The sequence below is a fragment of the Notechis scutatus genome, chromosome Z (assembly GCF_049901735.1).
Source record: "Notechis scutatus isolate UNSWTSFEM ecotype Mainland chromosome Z, rNotScu1.2, whole genome shotgun sequence".
Lineage (NCBI taxonomy): Eukaryota > Metazoa > Chordata > Lepidosauria > Squamata > Elapidae > Notechis > Notechis scutatus.
In genome coordinates this window covers 41780032-41800736 of record NC_142025.1, presented here as the reverse complement: position 1 = coordinate 41800736, position 20705 = coordinate 41780032, and the positions used below count along the sequence as shown (strand labels likewise).

General features: G+C 36.8%; 1 protein-coding gene across 2 annotated transcripts in view; it reads left to right on the top strand.

Moving 5' to 3' along the window:
- The window catches only part of GLCCI1 (glucocorticoid induced 1), a 53186-nt gene that overhangs the window by 24439 nt on the left and 8042 nt on the right, over nucleotides 1–20705 (top strand). Inside the window, exons 3-6 of one of the 2 annotated variants that reach the window (XM_026677775.2) lie at nucleotides 3919–4005; nucleotides 5543–5656; nucleotides 12536–12688; nucleotides 17897–18107. In XM_026677775.2, coding sequence (XP_026533560.1) covers nucleotides 3919–4005; nucleotides 5543–5656; nucleotides 12536–12688; nucleotides 17897–18107 — 565 coding nt within the window. The remainder of the gene's footprint in view (nucleotides 1–3918; nucleotides 4006–5542; nucleotides 5657–12535; nucleotides 12689–17896; nucleotides 18108–20705) is intronic. The other variant, XM_087947188.1, reaches the window with a different exon arrangement.

The window sequence follows — 20705 nt, the reverse complement described above, 5'->3', positions numbered from 1 at the left end:
TTGGCAAATCAAATAAATAAAATAAAATAAAATAAATAAATAAATAAATAAATAAATATGAAAGAGAGTTCCAACCTAGAAGAAAATCTTCGGCTTGCTGGAATGGCTTGCCTTCAGAAGTTGTGACTGCTCCATCACTGGAGGTTTTTAAGAAGAGATTGGACAGCCATTTGTCTGGTATAGAGTCTCCTATTTAGGCAAGGGGTTGAACTAGAAGGTCCCTTCCATCTCTGTTGTCCTGTACTCTATATTCTGAGAGATATGTTATGCTTAAGGAAAATGTTACGAGACCTGCTGTGAATTAAATTCTGTTGATACTTCTGTTGATAACAGAATCGCAGGTGAAGTATGTCAGAGTGGGATGCAGGAGACCTCAGGAGGCTCTGCTCAGGAGCTAAAAATCCTCTCTGCCAAATTTAAAGCAGGATGTTCAGCCCCACGGGGGAGGGACAGTTATGCACAACCCTCTTGCGGCCTCTTTTCTTTACTGCTCTATCTGCTCAGGAGCTGAAAATCATCCTTGCTGAAATTCAAGCAGAATTTTCAACTCTGGATCAAAGAGAGTCTCTCCCACCTGCCTGAAGCATCCCTCATTCCTTACCTTGTTACATTGTGTCTCTGCTTGGATTTCAATTCCCTCATCTATGGGAGCTGGCTGAAATAGCTGCCTGCCAAAGGAGTTCAGCTCCCTTCCATGAATGGAAGGGAACTTTTCTGGTAGCATGCAAGAATAGAGCTCAAAACTTCAAGATTTGTGCTCCATTTCTGCACCTGCACAAAGGAGTTCAGCTCCACTCATCAGGCAGTTATTTCATCTAGTGTCCAGAGGCAAGAGGGAGTCACAGCAACCAGCAGCAGTTTGCAGCCTTCCCTGCCAGCATCCCTATTGACATTCTGGGGAAGATAATTGGAGAAGATTGCTAATAGTGATCACATTGCTTCACAATCAGTTGTAAGTGTAAATAGGTTGCCAAGCACCCAGATTGCAATCAAATAACCACAGGAATGTGGTGCATTGTTTTGTGATGACTGAAAGTGCTTTATAGGCCATAGAGACTGTTACAATTCTGTACTATTATCAAATGAATAGTTATAGGTCAAGAACTATTTTATTGTATATGCTTTGCAGTGGGGATGAAAGAGAAAAATATTAACTAGCTTCTCAGATTAGTTCTATTTTTAAAGGAATTCTCATTACCATTGAACAATGCTTATAATTTGTAAATTTGTGTATTAGTGTTGGACAAATAAATGATGCTTGAGTATAAAATGTCTTGCGAGCTGTAATTCTATAAGTCTTCCCTTCTTTTTTTTAAAGATCAAAAGCTTTTAATCTTAACAATGTAGTAGGGTTAAAGATGAGTAACTCTATTAAATGAAGAAAATGTATTGGAAACTATTAAAATATCCATTTAGACTCATTACATCATGCTGTTGCTATGGTATGTGGCTATGTTAGTGCCTCAAAATCCATAGTTATTTCCTCAGAATCCCTGCAAATAGATTATGTCAAGTTATTACCATATTTTAATGTATAAATCAGCAGTTTGTAAACTTTAATGTGTATCAATAAAAATAAAAATGAATTGTGTTTAATTATATTTTGATTTATTTTATTTAAATTAAATACAACTTTTGTTTTGGTATTCCCAATTCTTTGCCTTGGTCACTTTTCATAGTTCAACCTCCAGAACGCTATCAGAGTCCAAAAGTGATTCTCAGCTTGAAAGAAGCTGGTCATTCCTGCTCTTAAGAACTCTCCTCAATCTGGGCAGTGAGATGTTTAGGTCAGCTCTGGAGTGCTTGGTGCTTGTTACCTAGTTGGGTTATGAAATGTCTGCAAGCAAACTACCAAGCTCGAGAGCACCAAGGACTCTACAATTAAACCCTGAGCTACATATATTCTTTTCTATTGAGGTAAAATCTTAAAGTTATTATCAAAAGTTACACTAGCTGAGAATTTTAGGAATTGCAGAAATGGTAGAGATAAAAAATTTCAAAGGTGGAACTGATAACTGATCACATTAATAAATAAAATGGTGTGAAAATATTTCATGGCCCTAATTAGTTTTTAAAAATAACTCAGTAATAATGGAACTGACAAAACCCAAGAACTGTCACGAAATAATACACTATCAAAGATTCCTACTGTCACATAAATACTGAAGTTCCATTTATGTAGAAGGTAGTAGAAGAAAACTGAAACATACCTGAAGTAGATAATTAAGATATAAAACTTCAGTGTGGATTTTTGTGTAATGATATTCTTATTGTTGTGTATTTAGTGTATTCTAGTTTATTGTAGTTCATTAAAAATGAAATAGCTTGATCGTGAGTTGCAGTTGCTTGTACTATTTCCTGTTTATAAAAATTAATTAGAGAATTGTTGAACTATTCCTTGATGGCAGAGCTGAGCCAGAAATCAATGCCATTTGATGTGTTGCTGTTTCTTAGCCTTGTTTGCTTTGTGACTCTTGGGTGAATACTTGTTGCTATATCTTTTAAATGTAATGTGGTTTAAAATATTACCAAGATGATAGGGATTCTTAGCTTTGTCTGTTTGTTCTATCTGTTATACAAGAATTAAATATATGCTGTTTGATTTCCTACATTCTTTTTTCTTTTCCCTTCTTAGTATTGCTTCTTATTTCCTCCTATTGCCACATATGCTGGTTCATTTAATAGAGTTATAAGAAAGAGCAAAAGAGAAAAAGTATTTCAGTTCATAAAAAGGCTGGCATGCTCCACTGCGTTCCATTGTTGGGATAACAGTGTGATTGTGGTTTTTTTTAAAAAATATTTACATGTTCTTTTATCTGCAGAAAGCAAAATATTGAAGTATTTTTGTTGTAACTATCTTGCTATAGGTATCAGTGTAGATGGTTGCGGTTTGGCTCTTGCATAAGCTTATTTGTAATAAACATAGATTAATTTAAGAGAAGATGATCTTATTTGGGACAACATTTATGCACTGTTAGCAACTGTAAGATTAAAAAATGTTTTTTTTCTATAAAACAATTTTATGTATTATTATAAAAAAAGTTTTTGAGCATACCGATAATACATAAAGTATTTCTTTAGATATAAAGTTGTTTTATTTTAAACTGATTTCTTAGTTGTTAAAGTGCTGTAATTTAACTCCCTCCCTCCATCTATCCATCCATCCATTACTTGTGTATTTCTAAATTTCTAAAAAAAAAAAAATTCACATCCATTTTTGTTCATATGGATCAACTTGCCATTTTCAATTTCACAGCTCCACTGGGAGGACAGTAGGAAATAAGATGAGAATTCAGCTGGGAAGTCTTTCTATTGCATAGTTTATTGTTAGGAATTATGAGATTTAAATTATGTTTAATTCTTAAGCATGCGTTTATATATGATTAAAACAATGTGCTAGAGTTAAAAATAAGGTACATAGAAATGTAGAAATGAACTTTTTACAATTTTCTTCTGGTAGAGAAATTGATATGGAGTGACAAGTATGAAAACAGTAATCATCCTGTACATTGACTATATGGAACCTTTAAAGCACCCCATAATAAGCAAAATGCCTATTACTATGGCATAAATATAGTGCAATTTCTTTTCAGTCAAGTTGACAGTTTAAATGAATGTTTAGTCTCTGAAATGTACTGTGTCGATATCCATTTAACTGCCACCAAGGCATCTTTCTCTCCAAAAGGGCTGTACATTTTTGATCCTGCCATTCAGAGATTATTGTATCTCTAGAACATTTGTTGTGATTTCTGTAATGAAAACAATTGCCTTCCGCTGCTTTAAGGAAATGTTTGAAAATGCTTTTAATATCAAAATGTAATATAATTAATTACTAAATAGTATTTGTTTGACTTAACACATTGGTGATGAAATAAAGAATAAGTGCCAAATTACATTCGTTGGTTTCCATTCATTTAGACACCTAGCTGTTGGGCAGAAGAGGTATTAGAAAAGAGGTCACATCAGCGTTCAGCTTCATGGGGCAGCGCTGATCAACTAAAAGAAGTAAGTGCTTAACAACTTGGCAAAGAGCAGCAATCCTTCATGTCTCACAGTTAACACTAAATGCGGTTCAGTTATTATACCCATTTTGTGCACTCATGCCCCTGCTTTCAGTCATAAGCTGCTGGTTTTAGGATTTATGTAAATGATAAAAAGAACATTGGGTAGTCAGAGTAGATATCTGGTAAGATTGAGGCACAGGCAGTATTACACTGTCATATGTTAGGAAATGCATTCATGGATGTGTGAAAAATCAATTTACTGGTATAGATTCTCATGGGCAGTATCTGTCAAGGAGTGACCATGATTTAGAGAACAGATTTTCTGATGTTTTGCTGCAACTCTGGCTGGCATTTTCAAAGGCAAAGTGGCAAAGATTTAGAGACAACTTTGTCTCTGATGATGTTAGTCCCAATTGTGAGTGAAATATCAGAAAATATAGCAATAGCATTTAGACTTATATACTGCTTTATAGCCCTCTGAAAGCAGTTTACAGAGTCAGCATATTGCCCACAACAATTTGGGTCCTCATTTTACTCATCTCAGAAGGATGGAAGGCTGAGTCAACCTTGAGCCTGGTGGGATATGAACTGCCAAATTGTAGGCAGCTGGCTGCAGAATTTGCTTGCAGTACTGCACTCTAACCACTGTGCCACAGAAGCTCCTGTGCTCTCTGGACCACTAATTCTGAAGTCCAGAAGCCTGTTTCATTTATTTGCAATATGATGTTTTGAAATTGGAGGAATTAAAAAGAAACAATAACCCATGGTATAAGATCCAAGATCAGACGATAGTGTCTATTTAAACTGCTAAATAGATTCAAAGCTAAAATTGTAGAATGGTGGTAAAATTGAAAGGATTAATAGGGCCAGTGAATATGTGCTGATTTTGTTTCCTTCAGTTAATTTGAATGCCTATTCAAAAATACAATATTTCTGATACCAAGATTGTGGTGGTTGATCCTTTTTAGCAGGTGGTTGTTACCTGGTTATTTTAAAAATAGTTTCAATGGGTTATATAAATGTACATATGAAAATGAACACTGGCTGTCATTTTTTTCTACTAAGATAATTTTGATTCTTTCTTTGTTAGAGAATACTAAGCAGGTATATTTGAGAATATGTTGTGTTCTGCATGAGAATATTATTACTGTGAGGCTGTAATACTTTTTGTGGGTTGGATGTCTGGTAAAAGAAGACAGGTTCAACATTTTGGAAAAAAAAATAAGTGGTTGATAAGGTAGGTAAAAACTCTGAATCATTTTATTACATTAATTCATGATATTGAAATAAAATATGACTGATTCTCAAATAATTTTTTTTTCAGGAATAAATTGAATTCAGACCATTATTAACTATTTAAAAGAGCATTTAATTAGGATTACTATGAATTTTAAGGAACAAACTAATTTGCAACACATGCTTGTCTTCAGAATATGATACTGTTGTTCTGTAGTGTATTACTTAAATAAGAGTATCCCCTGCTCTTTTTATCTCTTTTAGTCTATCTTTTATTTGATTTTGTTTCTTTTCCCCATCAGATTGCCAAACTGAGACAGCAGCTCCAGCGAAGTAAACAGAGTAGTCGTCACAATAAAGAAAAGGAACGTCAGTCGCCTCTCCATGGCAACCATATAGCAATCAATCAGACTCAGGTAAGCACACTACTGGATTGTTTAGGCAGAATATTTACACCACAAAATTAGAAGTAATGTATTTTTAAGTTCTGAATTCCTGTCTGCCAACTAAAAATAATTTATTTTTGTACAGTACAGTCAAACAACAAATAGAATTGGGAAGAAATATTAAGAAATCTCCAGAAGCTATTAAATTTGTAACTGATGTTTGAGTAAAGTTTTGAGATAGTTAGAAATGAGTTTTAGTCATGCACCCTCTATCTGAATCCATTGATCATCCAAAGAGTTCTTATATCCATTATCAAGCAGATTTTTCTGCTTAATATTCCTGTAGTATTGTGATGTTCAGCGTCTTTATCATTTCTTCATTAGTCTAGCACTTGTTTTCTTTATTTAAACCTATCTCAAGAATAACTGGGCAGCTCATTATAGATGAAAAAGTTTTAAAATATCCTTTTTATATGGATAATGCGACCATGTTATTCTTGAAAATCTTTTGGAATTTGTATGAAATATAACTTTTATTGAATGTTTTTTTCAAATAGTATATTCAGATAATATAACTATGTTAACAAAGTCACAGTGATAAATTGAGTTACTGATACCTTCCTTTTCATGCTACTATTTGTAGTTATCTACAAATCTGATTTGATGGCATAACTATTTAGAAATGTGTTACTACAGATTACTAGATAGATTGGTTTTTGTCTTCTCCATTTTAATTTATTTATAGATGTAAAATAGTACATCAGGAGCCAACTGAACTTTCTTGTTTTTTTCTTTGAATGTTTCGCTTCTCATCCAAGAAGCTTTTTCAGCTATGACAAGGACAGTGGGGAATGGAAGGATTGACCTTGCAACAGCTGGTCATTTACATCCTTTTAGAGGGTTGTTGAAGCCCTTGAAGGTCTATCTGTATTCTCAGAGTCACCATTCTGCTCCCGATTCCTGTCGCCTGCAACTCTTTTTCCTCTGGAAATCCATTCCTACTCTCACAACAGTCAAACGATGCTCATCCCAAAGTATAAGTCTATTTGCGATGAACACCCAAGAAACATGAAGTATGAATAAATATTTCTTCAAATAAACACACTAATTTGAATGGCTAAAAGTCTACAGACTTTTAGCCATTCAAATTAGTGTGTTTATTAGAATAAATATTCTCAGTCATCCAGGTCAAGGTTGTCCTGAAGGTGCTTATTCTGAAGGCAACTGGATTTCTGTTTTTTTTTTTTTTTTCCTTTCACAACATTTCGTTTCTTGGATGAAACATCTTCAAAGAAAAAACAAGAAGTTCAGTTGCCTCGAGAATAAGCACCTTTGGGATAACCTTGACCCGGATGACTGAGAATCTCTACAGACTTTTAGCCGTGTAATTTGGGATGAACACCCTTTGAATGGTGTGGGAGTAGGAATGGATTTCCAGAGGGAAAAAAGTTGCAGACTACAGGAACCAGGAGCACTACTCAGGTGACCTTGAGGACATAGATAAATCTCCAAGTGTTTCAATGACCCTCTAGTCTAAAAGGATACAAATGATCAGCTGTCTGCAAGGAATATAAATCCTTCCATTCTCCACTATCCTGTCAGAGCTGAAGAAGCTTCTTAGATGAGAAACGAAACATCTTCAAAGAAAAACGAAGTCCAGTTGCCTCCTGAAAAAAAGTACCTTTGGAACAACCATGATCTGTATGACTAAGAATCTGTACAGACTGAATTTTACTCTGTGGTTACATAATTTGTATCAAGAATTTTTATATTTTTTTCTCAGAAAGCAACTAAATCAACCTTAATTATGGAGTAATATATATTTGCTATTATCATGTGGAGATACAGGTGTTTTCATGATACATTATACTGAGGTTGAGCTTAGAAAGATAAGATGATAATTAGACACACTCATGCACAAATTTTATTTCTTGAACCATATTGGAAAGCTGCAAATGTAAAAACCATTATTTTCAGTGCACTTTTGAAGAAAATGCTTTATAAATTAAGCTTGATAGCCTAAAAATATTTTTCTGTATAGATAGTTACATTAAGGAACTGAATAGAAATGTCTGTTATATTAAACACTGTATAGATTTCTATCCATATTTCTATTTGATTTCAAACGTAGAATACAAGGTTTCAGAAATCTGTACTAATATGATTGATCAAAATATTGTTTAATAATTTTATAAACTGTACAGTAGTGATGTTTGAATTATACCCATGGTCCTGCTCAATTGGGCTTTCATCAATGTTCATAATATTACATGCAGCCGAAAAATTCAGTATTTGTCATTGAAATATTTTTAATTAAAACATATATATACTCTATAAATACCCAAATGGGCTTTTATGAAAAAAAATTGATACGATGTTGCATTACTTTAACCCAATGGTGGCTAACCTTTTCAGCACTGAGTGCTGAAATGCGAGTGTGCGCACGCTGGAAACCAGAAGAACAGCTCCCTAATGTGCGCATGTACCAGCGTCGGAAATTGGAAGCTTAGCTTCACTGCATGCATATGCGTGCCAGCCACCTGGTCTGCTGGTTTCTAACACACGTGTGCATGAAGACCAGCTGGCCAGTGCACGCATGTGTTCCGGGGAGCTGCTCTTCTGGTTTCTGGCACTCCCACGCACACAAAGACCAGCTGGGGAACCCTACAGATACAGATACAGATAATCAGAGTTGGAAGGAACCTTGTAGGTCATCTAGTCCAACCCCCCACCCAAGCAGGAGACCCTACACCATTTCTGACAAATGGCAGTCCAATCTCTTCTTGAAAGTCTCAAGTAATGGCTCTCCCACAACTTCCGAGGGCAAGCTCTTCCATTGGTTGATTGTTCTCACTGTCAGAAAGTCTCTCCTTGTTTCCAGGTTAAATCTCTCCTCGTTCAGTTTCCATCCATTATTCCTTGTCTGGCCTACAGGAGCTTTAGAAAACAGCTTGACCCCTTCCTCCCTGTGGCAGCCCCTCAAATATTGGAAGACCTCTATCATGTCTCCCCTGATCCTTCTCTTCTCTAGACTAGCTATGCCCAGTTCCTGTAACCGTTTGTTGTATGTTTTAGCCTCCAGTCCCCTAATCATCCTGGTTGCTGTTCTCTCTACTTTTTCTAGAGTCTCAACATCTTTTTTATAATGTGACCAAAACTGGATGCAGTACTCTAGGTGTGGTCCTACTAAGGCTTTATAGAGTAGTATTAGTACTTCACTTGATATTGACTGTATCCCTCTGTTAATGCAATTTAGGATTACATTAGCTTTTTTGGCGGCTGCTACACACTGCTGGTTCATATTTAGCTGGTTGTCCACTAAGACTCCAAGATCCCTTTCACAGTTAAGAGCAATGGGCAACAGCTTGCATGCCCAGAGAGATGGCTCTGCATGCCACTTCTGGCATGCATGGCATAGATTCGCCATCATGGCTCTAAACCATTTAAAGTTCTTTTTATTGAAGTTGAAATTTTAATTCAAATATATTTAGGTTATGGGAATTCTCCAGTGAGCTGTGACGAACATCCAGCAGTGGGAGGTGCTTAGACTTAGATTGGATAGGCTGGGCTTGATTGATAGGACGCTCGTCCTCCACGTACTCCTCCTTAGCGTCCCCCAAGTTTAGCTCAGCCTTTGTTAGGTAGGCAGCTTGATTGTTCCTTGGTCGGATTAGGAGAAATTAACAGGTTTGAATTACAACTTAATACTCAAATTGGTAATTCTAAATTTTAATTCTAACTCAATTCTAAATTCCTTTCAAACAACATTCCGACGGCGAATTGGCACGGACTGCCATCAAAATACACATTGCCTCCCCAGGGAGCCCTCAGCCGCTTTCGTGGTGATTGGAAGCACAACCACTTGACATTGCAGATTGGCTTGACATCACGAAGCCCTGTTGCTGCGCCGCTTTAAAAGATGAATGGCCAGTTTAAATTGTTGAGGCTTTTCTCTGCTCCCCCGATCAGAACACCTAGAGAAAGAGGGCTTCTGAGTCCAAATTCTCCTTAGATCGCCTTGTTTGGTTAGCTCTGCATCGGCTTATAACAAGAGGTGACGATTGCTGCTACATTTTGGTGCCAAAAATAACTGCCAGCACCATTTTGTTCATATTCTGTTGCATTCACTATCTATTTATCTGGTGAGGGGCCATTTCCCCTCACAAGGCTCTCTTTCTGAGGGTTCAGGGGACAATTACTCCAATTATTGACTTCTTTCTGGGGTTTATTTTCGGTTTCTCTTTTTTAAGTTGGCAGCCGTCACAGAAATTAGCGGCACAGTAACAACAAGCACCAAGGCCTGTGTCTGCCTGTGCAGGAAGCTGTTGAGGGCCAGTGACTACAGGATCACTCATTTATAAATATAGCCCTAAAAGGTATTCTCAATTTGGCTCCAAAAATTTGTTCATCTCATTATCTGTCTGGTAACAGCACAGTAAGTTTATATATACAGTTGCTATGCACAGATATAATTAAAATATATAATAATAAGAATAACTTAATATTATCCAAATAATAATAATAATAATAATAATAATAATAATAATAATAATAATAATAATAATAATAATAATAATAATAATAATAATAATAATAATAATAATAATATATTCTAATTGTTATAAATTGATTTTACCAAAAAAGGGGGGGAGCAAATATTAAGAGGATTCCCTGTCTCTGATTAAAGCAGGCCCCTGGACTATCCAACGGTCCATAAAGATCACACACACACACACACACACACATACACACACTATGTATGTATGTATGTATGTATGTATGTATCTATCTATCTATCTATCTATCTATCTATCTATCTATCTATCTATCTATCTATCTATCTATCTATCGCCTCGTGGTCTTTAGGTCAGAAATTGCAATGGCAAGCAATTTTATATTATGGTGCCTTTTAAAATAATCATCAGCAATTTGTATCAGGGCCCAGAAGCTTATTGACATTGATGCAAGAATCTAAGATGCAATCCTGCAATATAGATTTCCCTGGCTAGCAGTTCAGCCACTGCATTCTGACACAGTAATGGTTTCTGAACCATCTTAAGAGACAATGCCATATAGAATACATAGCATTATTTATCAAACATATCTATTCTTTTTTTCCACATTTTGAATTGTCCAACTCCTTCAGACTGTGTTGTATAATAAAATGCTAAAATATAAAAACAGCATATAAAAATTAAAAATTTAGAAAATGTAGAATGTAAAAGGAGGCAAAGTTGATTAAAATCTGTTAGAAATTAGTTAAAAACTGACGGGATGGCTTTCAGGACATCAACCATCCCCATGGCAGTGTGCTTCTCTAAGCTCCTTGTGCAAGGCTGCAGAGCCACATTTTAACTCCTTTGCAAAAGACTGAAAGAGTGGGAGCCTGTCTTAACATCAAAGGAAAGGATATTTATTACACAGGTGGGGCAATAGTAGAAAAGGCGCTCTTCCTACATCCTGCCAGTTGTAATTCTTTGACTTATTGGGTCTACAACATATTTTCCCTCTCTGACTCAGTGAGACAGGACAATATAATGGGACAAAGATGGTTCTGTAGGCAGCCTGGCCCCATGGGATGTAGGGCTTTTAAGTCATAACACCTTGAAATGCATCCAGAAGTAAACTGGCATCCAATGCAAATTCACAGAGCAAAGATATTACATACACCCTTTTTTGCTCATGTCATATTCTGCAACATGTAACTGGATACTTTTCAAAAGTAGCACCATGTACAATAATCCAGTCAGGAGATGACCAAGTCATTAGTGCCTAAATGGAGAGTTTTCCTATCCAGGAAGGAGTGTAAATGGCACATAACATGAAGTTTCTATCCCATTGATATGAAAAGATTTTTAGTAGTTTACAATTACAATTTGAAGCATCCTTGGTAAAAGCAGCAGTTCAACTATCTGATAATTAGAGCAAGGAATTTAAAAATTACATTTTCAAATTATGTAAGTGAAATTACAAAGATAAAACATCAGATTGGTTTACTAATTGTAGATCACTGAGTTGCATTCTGAGTTCAGCGTTAGACACTCTTTAAATAAACAGTCTCCTTTTTTTCCTAATGAATTGCTGTAGCAGTCTCTGTAGATTTGGTGATATAGGTAAACCAGGTGGAATCAGTCTGTTGTGCTATATTGTGTATGTTTGTTAAATATCATTATATCCCATTAAAAGCTTCCAGTATTATTGCTGTTATTGATTCATTTAATATTATTAGTGTTATTATTCTTTCCTGACTTATTTTATATAATACTTTGGTCAATCCATGGTGGAGAACATACATAATTGTCCTTCCTCCTATTTTTAACGTATACATGAGATTTATGTAGTGACTTTTTTGTTACTATCCATATCATACCATTTGTCCATGTTCATACGATACAGTTTTTTCTGATACCATAGATCAGTGTTTCTCAACTTTGACAACTTTTAAAATGTGGACTTCAGCTGCCAGAATTCTTCAGCCAAAATAAATTTCAGAATTCCCCAGCCAGCATATCTTGAGAAACACTGCCATAGGCTAATTAATTGAAGTAATAAAATAGAATAGAATTCTTTATTGGCCAAGTGTGACTGGACACACAAGGAATTGTCTTGGTGCATATGCTCTCAGTGTACATAAAAGAAAAGATACAAGAGTCAAGAATCATAAGGTACAATACTTAATAATAGGGTGTAGCATTGAGCTGCTAATTGTGTATGAGAACCAAGGTAGGATATTTTTTTCTTTCCTCAATTCAATCCTTTTCATCTGAAATCTGCATCAAGTTAGATCACTTTGCATTTAAAAATGAATGTGTGTCACTTCAAATAAGTACATAACTCAGTTTCTTATTTCTTAGAGTCTCTAGCTATATCTTTTAAGCTAATTAAACATACATTTCACTTGTTTTAAAGGCTTCTATCTCAAGATCAGTACCTATGCCACTGTCAAATATTTCAGTGCCAAAATCAACAATCTCACGTGTGCCGTGCAATGTAGAAGGAATAAGTCCTGAATTAGAAAAAGTATTCATCAGAGATAACAGTGGAAAGGAGGAAGTATCGAAGGTAAGGGAATGCTGTGAGTGGCTATTATAAAAGACATGTTCTAGGAATGTAATTTATTCATTTAGTTTTATTTTTCTAGTCATATATTCCAAGCACATCTGACCAAGCATTTTATGTAATCTCAGTAAAGAGATTAAAACCATGTAAACTATGCATGTACCCAGGAATAAGCACAAAATATTTAGTCTCCATGATAGACAGCAAACCCCCAAGGACCAGTTGAAGCAACTAGATCTTAATTACTTTTCTGGAAAGTTCAAGGCCAATCTGATGCATTGACCTACATTAAAAGCTAATTTTATATGAAGACTCTAGATAGTTTGCATACCCATATGTGTAAAGTGACTAATATAAGTAATTGTATTTTTTACTTTTGAATATATTGTGATCGTAGAACAATCCAACCAATAGTAGTAATTGTAGAAATATTTTTTTAAAAAATTAAATGAAATGAAATAATTCTTACATATATATTCATGGATAAACTAGTTTATCCATGGATGGACTTATTTGCATGTATACACACACTTAAAAAAGTACCTATATTTTCCTTTATATGTAAGACTATCTGCAAATATACAGACCCTCAAATTTTTAACCAAAATACCATGAAAAATGGATTATCCACGGGTGGCTTATACATAGGTATAAATGGTAGACTATTAAGAATCTTATGAGGCAGTTCTATTCATGGTTTTAAGTTTCCTTATGACCTTACAACCATGGAAGTGCTGCAACTTCCCTCTCCCATACTGTGGGTCAGAAAGCCTCAACTAGCTAGGTCCAATATTGTACATGCCTCCTGCCTCTCCCTTCACTCCCAAGAAGTCTGGCCTTCTCCCTTCTCCTCCCCTTCCAAAACATCTTCCCAATCTGCACTGCTCCCTGCAGGCCATTTTTGATCTGCAAGCCATCTATCTTGTACTCCCAAGCACCTCCAGGCACCATTCACAGCCTACACTACCACTCCTACACCCTTCCCTGATTCGTGCAAGATTTCTTGGGCAAACCCACATGTCCTTCCTAACCTGTGCAGCACCTCTTGTGCACACCCACATACCATTTCCTGCATTCCCCCCTCTACATAGCAACAGCCATTTATTTATCTGGTGGCCTTGGACTTGCAATTTCCTGCTGGCTTTCTGTAAGCTTCCCACAAGCAAAATAATTGGGGAAGACAGTAGAATTCTAAAGAGGGAGAGGGAAGGAAGGACATGATGACAAAATGAGGGAGGGGGGAGGGAGGAAGGGAAGGGAGGGAGGAAGGGAAGGAAGGAAGAAAGGAAAGAAACAGCAGATTTCACATGCTACCTACCAGATTCTCACAAGGAAACACAATATGAGAAGGTAGCAGGAAGTTGATACAGGTAATCCTTGACTTACAACAGTTCATTTAGTGACTGTTCAAAATTACAACGGCACTGAAAATAGAAAATAGAGACTTATGACCATTTTTCACACTTATGACCATTGCAGCATCCCATGGTCATGTGATTTACATTCAGATGCTTGACAATGAACTCATATTTATGATGGCTGCAGTGTTCATTTTTGCAACCTTCTGACAAGCAAAGTCAATGGAGAACCCACATTCATTTAACAACCATGTTACTAATATAACAACTGCAGTGATTCACTTAACAAATGTGGCAAGAAAAGTTATAAAATGGGGCAAATTTACTTAACAGATTTTTAACAACATAAATTTTGGGTTCAATTATGGCCATAAATTGAGGATTACTCCTCAATTATTGAGGAGATTATTGAGATTATTGAGGTTGCTCCTTGCTTCACAGTTGTTTTTTTTTTGCCCAGAATAGATAGTTTTCTTATTGTTTGTAGTCAGACAGATAAGATCCTGAAAAACAGGAAAGAGTTTGAATATCTTCATATGGTGGCAAATATGCCAGAAAATTGCTTTGCAAAAAACTGGGATATCATGAATTCTATTCCTGCCTTAGACCCGAAGTTAACTATGTGACTTTGGGTCAGTCACTCTCAGACCTGGGAAGCAGGCAGTGGCAAACATTTCTGAAATCTGCCAGAAATACTGAAAGGACTTGCCACCAGGAATCAAGGTCATATAAAGTGTTAGCAACTGCTTTATAATGCTTTGGTAAAACCACGCTTGGAATAAAATGATTAGAGGACTGGAGGTTAAAACATAGAAAGAACTGTTGCAGGAATTGGATACATCTAGTTCAATGAAAAGAAGGACTAGGGGTGATGATAGTGTTTCAATATCTTCTAAGAGGTTTACTACAAAGAAGGGGGGTGGGTATCAACCTATTCTCCAAAGCACCTGAAGGCAGGACAAGAAGCCATGAGGGAAACTAATCAAGGAAGTAAGGAGAGATTTCCTAACAGAACCATTAATCAGTGGAACGACTTGCCACCAGAAGTTGTGGGTGCTCCCAACACTGGCGATTTTCAAGAAGAGATCGGACAACCATTTTTTCAGAATGGTATAGGGCAGTGGTGGTGAACCTATGGCACGAGTGCCAGAGGTGGCATAGAGCCCTCTTTGTTGGGCATGCGCGCCATTGCCCCATAACTAGCTTTACCACGCATGCGCTTTCCTCCATCCAGCTGGGTCTCTGCCACCATACGTGGGGGCAGGGTGCATGTGCGAGAGGTGGGCCACAGGAACACACATGTGGGGAGGGGCGTGTCTTGTATTTTGGGTAAGTGCGTGCATGCGCGTGCTTTGGACACTCTGCCCAAAAGGTTTGCCATTACTGGTATAGGGTTTTATATCTAAGCAGGGGGAAGGACTTGAAGACCTACAGAGTCCCTTCAAACTCTTGTTATTTTGTTATCATTCATATGCTGTAACGTGGATTCGAAGTCATCCTTTCCCCAAAAAATTCAAAACAAAAAAACACCACTCACAAAAATATAGAGTAGTTTTACTTTGCCTGATTTAAACTTAATAAATTATACACAACAACATTTGTCTTCTGCCCAGTTACAATTTCTTACATAATTTTATGAAATAAGGCTTTATGTCTTCTACTTCTGAGTATGCTCCAGCATGTTTGTATTGTTAAGACATTTAAATAAAGTGGAAAAAATACAGAAAGGTTTTGAATACTGTTTTAGAAAAGAAATTTAACACATATGCAAGCACACAGAGTTAAGTAGTCCATAAACTTTCATAAAACTATTTGAAATTAAAAAGATAATTATGATACAATTAATATAGGTCAATGATTTACAAAACTAAGGGAAAAAAGCTTTTATAAAGGTGTGTGTTGTGTTGGTTTATGTTGTAAGGTAAGGCAAACAAATTTATGTACTATACAACTATAATAAACTACAGCAGGTTTGTAGATTCTTAGTCATAATATATATGCCATTATAAGTGGCAATCCCTTTATTTTATTGCAACTAGGGATGCTTTGGCAAATATTGGTGACAAAATGATATTGCTGGTGGTAGAGAACGAATAAAGTCCTTCACCACTATGAAAATAAAGTATCTAGGATGGGGGAAAACCTTATAGCATGTAGAGCTTTTATTGTGGTGGCAGTCATTATGATTTTGGAGCATTGGCTGAAATAAAATGGAAAATTGTCTTGCAAGAGTTGCTTTGCTCACAGAACACAAAGATGATATATGCATAAGTTTAGCTGTTTGAAAACTGAAGAAAAAAAATGCCAAATGGAAAGATGTAAGTCATAAAAAATTATCAAACAGCATCTAGAATCTTGCTTAGAAAAATGCTCTTAAAATAATTTTTTTTTAAAATTAAACTATTTTAATTTTATAGGTACACTTATCTTTTATATGTTAATATAGGCAGTCCTTGCATAATAATGGTGATTGGGCTCGGCAGTTGTATTGTTAAGCAGTAATATAAAGCAGTGTCATGTGATCACACTGACTTACAACAGCAATTATGGCAATCTAAGTTGCTGTTGTTATGCAAATCCTAAGTGATCACAGTGTCCCATAATGAGATGATCCCTATTGCAATCTCTTGCCAGCTTCCCCATTGACTTTACTGGAAACCTGCAGTGAAGTGAAATGATGATCTTGTGAATACAAGAATGTTCTGACAGTTGCAACTATGAGGATCTGTCATGAATCCTCTTTATTCAGTGTCATTGTTACTTCAAATAGTTAATGAATGAATAGGTCATTCAAAGAGGACTGCCTATAACAGCTTAACAGGAGGAGGGAATATATTGTTTAGTAACTACAGTAACTTGCATTAGCAGAAGGATTCTTAATGAAAATGAAAGACGAGGGGAAAATTGAATTTTCCTTTCTTAATAACGGTCATGTAAACCATATAGGAATACTTGATTTGTGCAGGATAAGTTAGTTTGTAAAAAAAAAACCTGCTATTATGTATTATATTCTATAATATGGAATATTGGAATCATAGGTTTGCTGTATCCTCTCACATTATGTGCTATGAAAAAGATTTCTGTTCTTTTATCACCGTTTGAAGTTTCTTTAAACTTCTTTCCTGCTTTTTAATGGCATTTTTGTTACTAGTAACAAAATTGTTTCATTACTGTGAAATATCGAGAGAATAGGTTTGGTACAGATAAATTTCAGTATGAAACTTAAACAAGTCCTGACATCTTTTTAAGAATATGACCTTCATAGTAAAGCAATTTATTTTATTCTCCTTTGTAGCCCTATGCACTGATGCATGGCATACCACTGGGTGTTTTGCTTCTTTATTTTTTATTTATTTAATTTGATTTGTCAATCGCTTACAAGATAATATATTTAAGAATAAACATAGTTATGAATACATGAAATGGATACATATAAGAAAAATAAAAGAAACAATAGGACAGGGATGGTAGGCATGTTGGTGAGCTTATGCACGCCCCCTACAGACCTCTTAGGAAAGGGGTGAGGTCAACAGTAGACAGTCTAAGGTTAAAATTTTGGGGGTTTGGGGAAGAAACCACAGAGTCAGGTAGAGTATTCCAGACATTGACCACTCTATTGCTGAAGTCGTATTTCCTGCAATCAAGTTTGGTGCGGTTAACCTTGAGTTTGTATCTATTGTGTGCTCTTGTGTTGTTATGGTTGAAGCTGAAATATTCTTTTGTAGGAAAATGAATTTCTTGTCCTTTTGCAAGGACAGCTCTGGCATGAAGGACATTGAAAGAGGACAGGTCAAACTGCCTATGGAAGGATTAATTCTTACTATGCTTGTTAAGAATAATATTTGTATTGTAGCCCTTGGATATTCCTGATGGTCGGAGAGCACCCCTACCTGCTCACTATCGTAGCAGCAGCACAAGAAGCATTGATACACAAACACCTTCAGTCCAGGAGCGCAGTAGCAGCTGTAGCAGCCATTCTCCATGCATTTCTCCTATTTGTCATCCTGAATCACAGGATGGGAGTCCTTGTTCTACAGAAGAAGTGCTTTATGACCGTGATAAAGGTGAGAGTCTGTTGGAATTATTGGTCATGGTTTGCATTTACTGTAATGCATCCTCACTGTGCATTTGTGCACTGAAATCATTTTTTTTTTTTGTCATCATCCTAGTGGCGTGAACACAGATTGATCATTGATTTTTTTTTGCTTGCTTATTTATTTCCTCTCTTGCTTGTGAAATTTTACAAACATCTTCCATAAGTGTGAGAAAAGAACACAGTGGTCTTAACTCTTTTTAATGAATACTAGAGTAAGAAGTTAAGAGAAAGAGCACCGTTCCATATTGCAGAATGTGAATCATTGGTCAAAGAAGTTAACTCACTTCATGATTATGTTACTTTTAAATAATGAAACAAGTTAAACTAGAAATATCATTTTTCCAGTTCAGTGTATAAAGATTTTGACTTTGGAATGAGTTCTGCTGATGAGCGAATCATGGCTGTGTTTCATTGTCTGTATTTAACAGTGCAATCTTCTATATGTCTACTCAGAAGTAAGCCCCATTGAGGTCAGTGGAACTTATTCCCAGGTAAGTAAGTACAGGGTTGCAGCCTTATAATTAAATGAAGATGTTCTCAGCACAGTTGGTGTTTTTGTACAGTGTGCAGTTCTAGGTACATTCATGGATTGATGAGGAATACAGTATTCAGCATGCTTTAAATTATAGCTTTTTTATTTTTCTAAATAAAAGTTTCCGCACCTCAATGGCTGCAAAGATAATTTTAGAAGCATGCAATTATTATTTTACAATTGTGTGAATCTCCAACATGTTGAGGGTAAGGATGGTTTGGGTTTTGTGTATAATCCTTTGCATTGTTCTTTATGTAGAAGAAGCAAAATACATTTAATGGAACAGATACATATATTTAAGTATTAATTTATATTCTTTGTTTACCGGAGCTCAAGATGCCTTATGTCACTAAATTGAGGACTTCCTATCCAGGCATTGACCCATTCACTTTCAAGATGTATTTTGTGTCTTCCTAGTTGGTCTTCTAGCCAACTATTTGAACTTATTTTGTAGAATTTATAAGGGCTACATATTCCAGTTTGCCTTATAATTACACTGCTCAAAAAAATAAAGGGAACACTTAAACAACACAATGTAACTCCAAGTCAACCACACTTCTGTGAAATCAAACTGTCCACTTAGGTAGCAACACTGATTGACAATCAATTTCACATGCTGTTGTGCAAATGGAATAGGCAAAAGGTGGAAAGCATAGGCAGTTAGCAAGACATCCCCAATAAAGGAGTGGTGACCACAGACCACTTCTCAGTTCCTATGCTTTCTGGCTGATGGTTTGGTCACTTTTGAATGCTGACGGTGCTGTCACTCTAGTGGTAGCATGAGCTGGAGTCTACAACCCACGCAAGTGGCTCAGGTAGTGCAGCCCATCCAGGATGGCACATCAATGCGAGCTGTGGCAAGAAGGTTTGCTGTGTCTATCAGTGTAGTGTCCAGAGCATGGAGGCGCTACCAGGAGACAGGCCAGTACATCAGGAGACGTAGAGGAGGCCGTAGGAGGGCAACAACCCAGCATCAGGACCGCTACCTCCGCCTTTGTGCAAGGAGGGACAGGAGAAGCACTGCCAGAGCCCTGCAAAATGACCACCAGCAGGCCACAAATGTGCATGTGGCTGCTCAAACGGTCAGAAACAGACTCCATGAGGGTGGTATGAGGGCCCGACATCCACAGGTGGGGGTTGTGCTTACAGCCCAACACCGTGCAGGACGTTTGGCATTTGCCAGAGAACACCAAGATTGGCAAATTCACCACTGGCACCCTGTGCTCTTCACAGATGAAAGCAGGTTCACACTGAGCACATGTGAGATGTGACAGGGTCTGGAGACGCCATGAAGAACGTTCTGCTGCCTGCAACATCCTCCAGCATGACCGGTTTGGCAGTGGGTCAGTAATGGTGTGGGGTGGCATTTCTTTAGGGGGCCGCACAGCCCTCCATGTGCTCGCCAGAGGTAGCCTGACTACCATTATGTACCGAGATGAGATCCTCAGACCCCTTGTGAGACCATATGCTGGTGCAGTTGGCCCTGGGTTCCTCCTAATGCAAGACAGTGCTAGACCTCATGTGGCTGGAGTGTGTCAGCAGTTCTTGCAAGACGAAGGCATTGATGCTATGGACTGGCCTGCCTGTTCCTCAGACCTGAATCCAATTGAGCACATCTGGGACATCATGTCTTGCTCCATCCATCAATGCCACATTGCACCACAGACTGTCCAGGAGTTGGGAGATGTTTTAGTCCAGGTGTGGGAGGAGATCCCTCAGGAAACCATTCGCTACCTCATCAGGAGTATGCCCAGGCGTTGTAGGGAAGTCATACAGGCACGTGGAGGCCAACCACACACTACTGAGCCTCATTTTGACTTGTTTTAAGGACATTACATCAAAGTTGGATCAGCCTGTAGTGTTTTTTTCCACTTTAATTTTGAGTGTAACTCCAAATCCAGACCTCCATGGGTCGCTAAATTTGATTTCCATTGATAATTTTTTGTGATTTTGTTGTCAGCACATTCAACTATGTAATGAACAAAGTATTTAATAACAATATTTCATTCATTCAGATCTAGATGTCTTATTTTT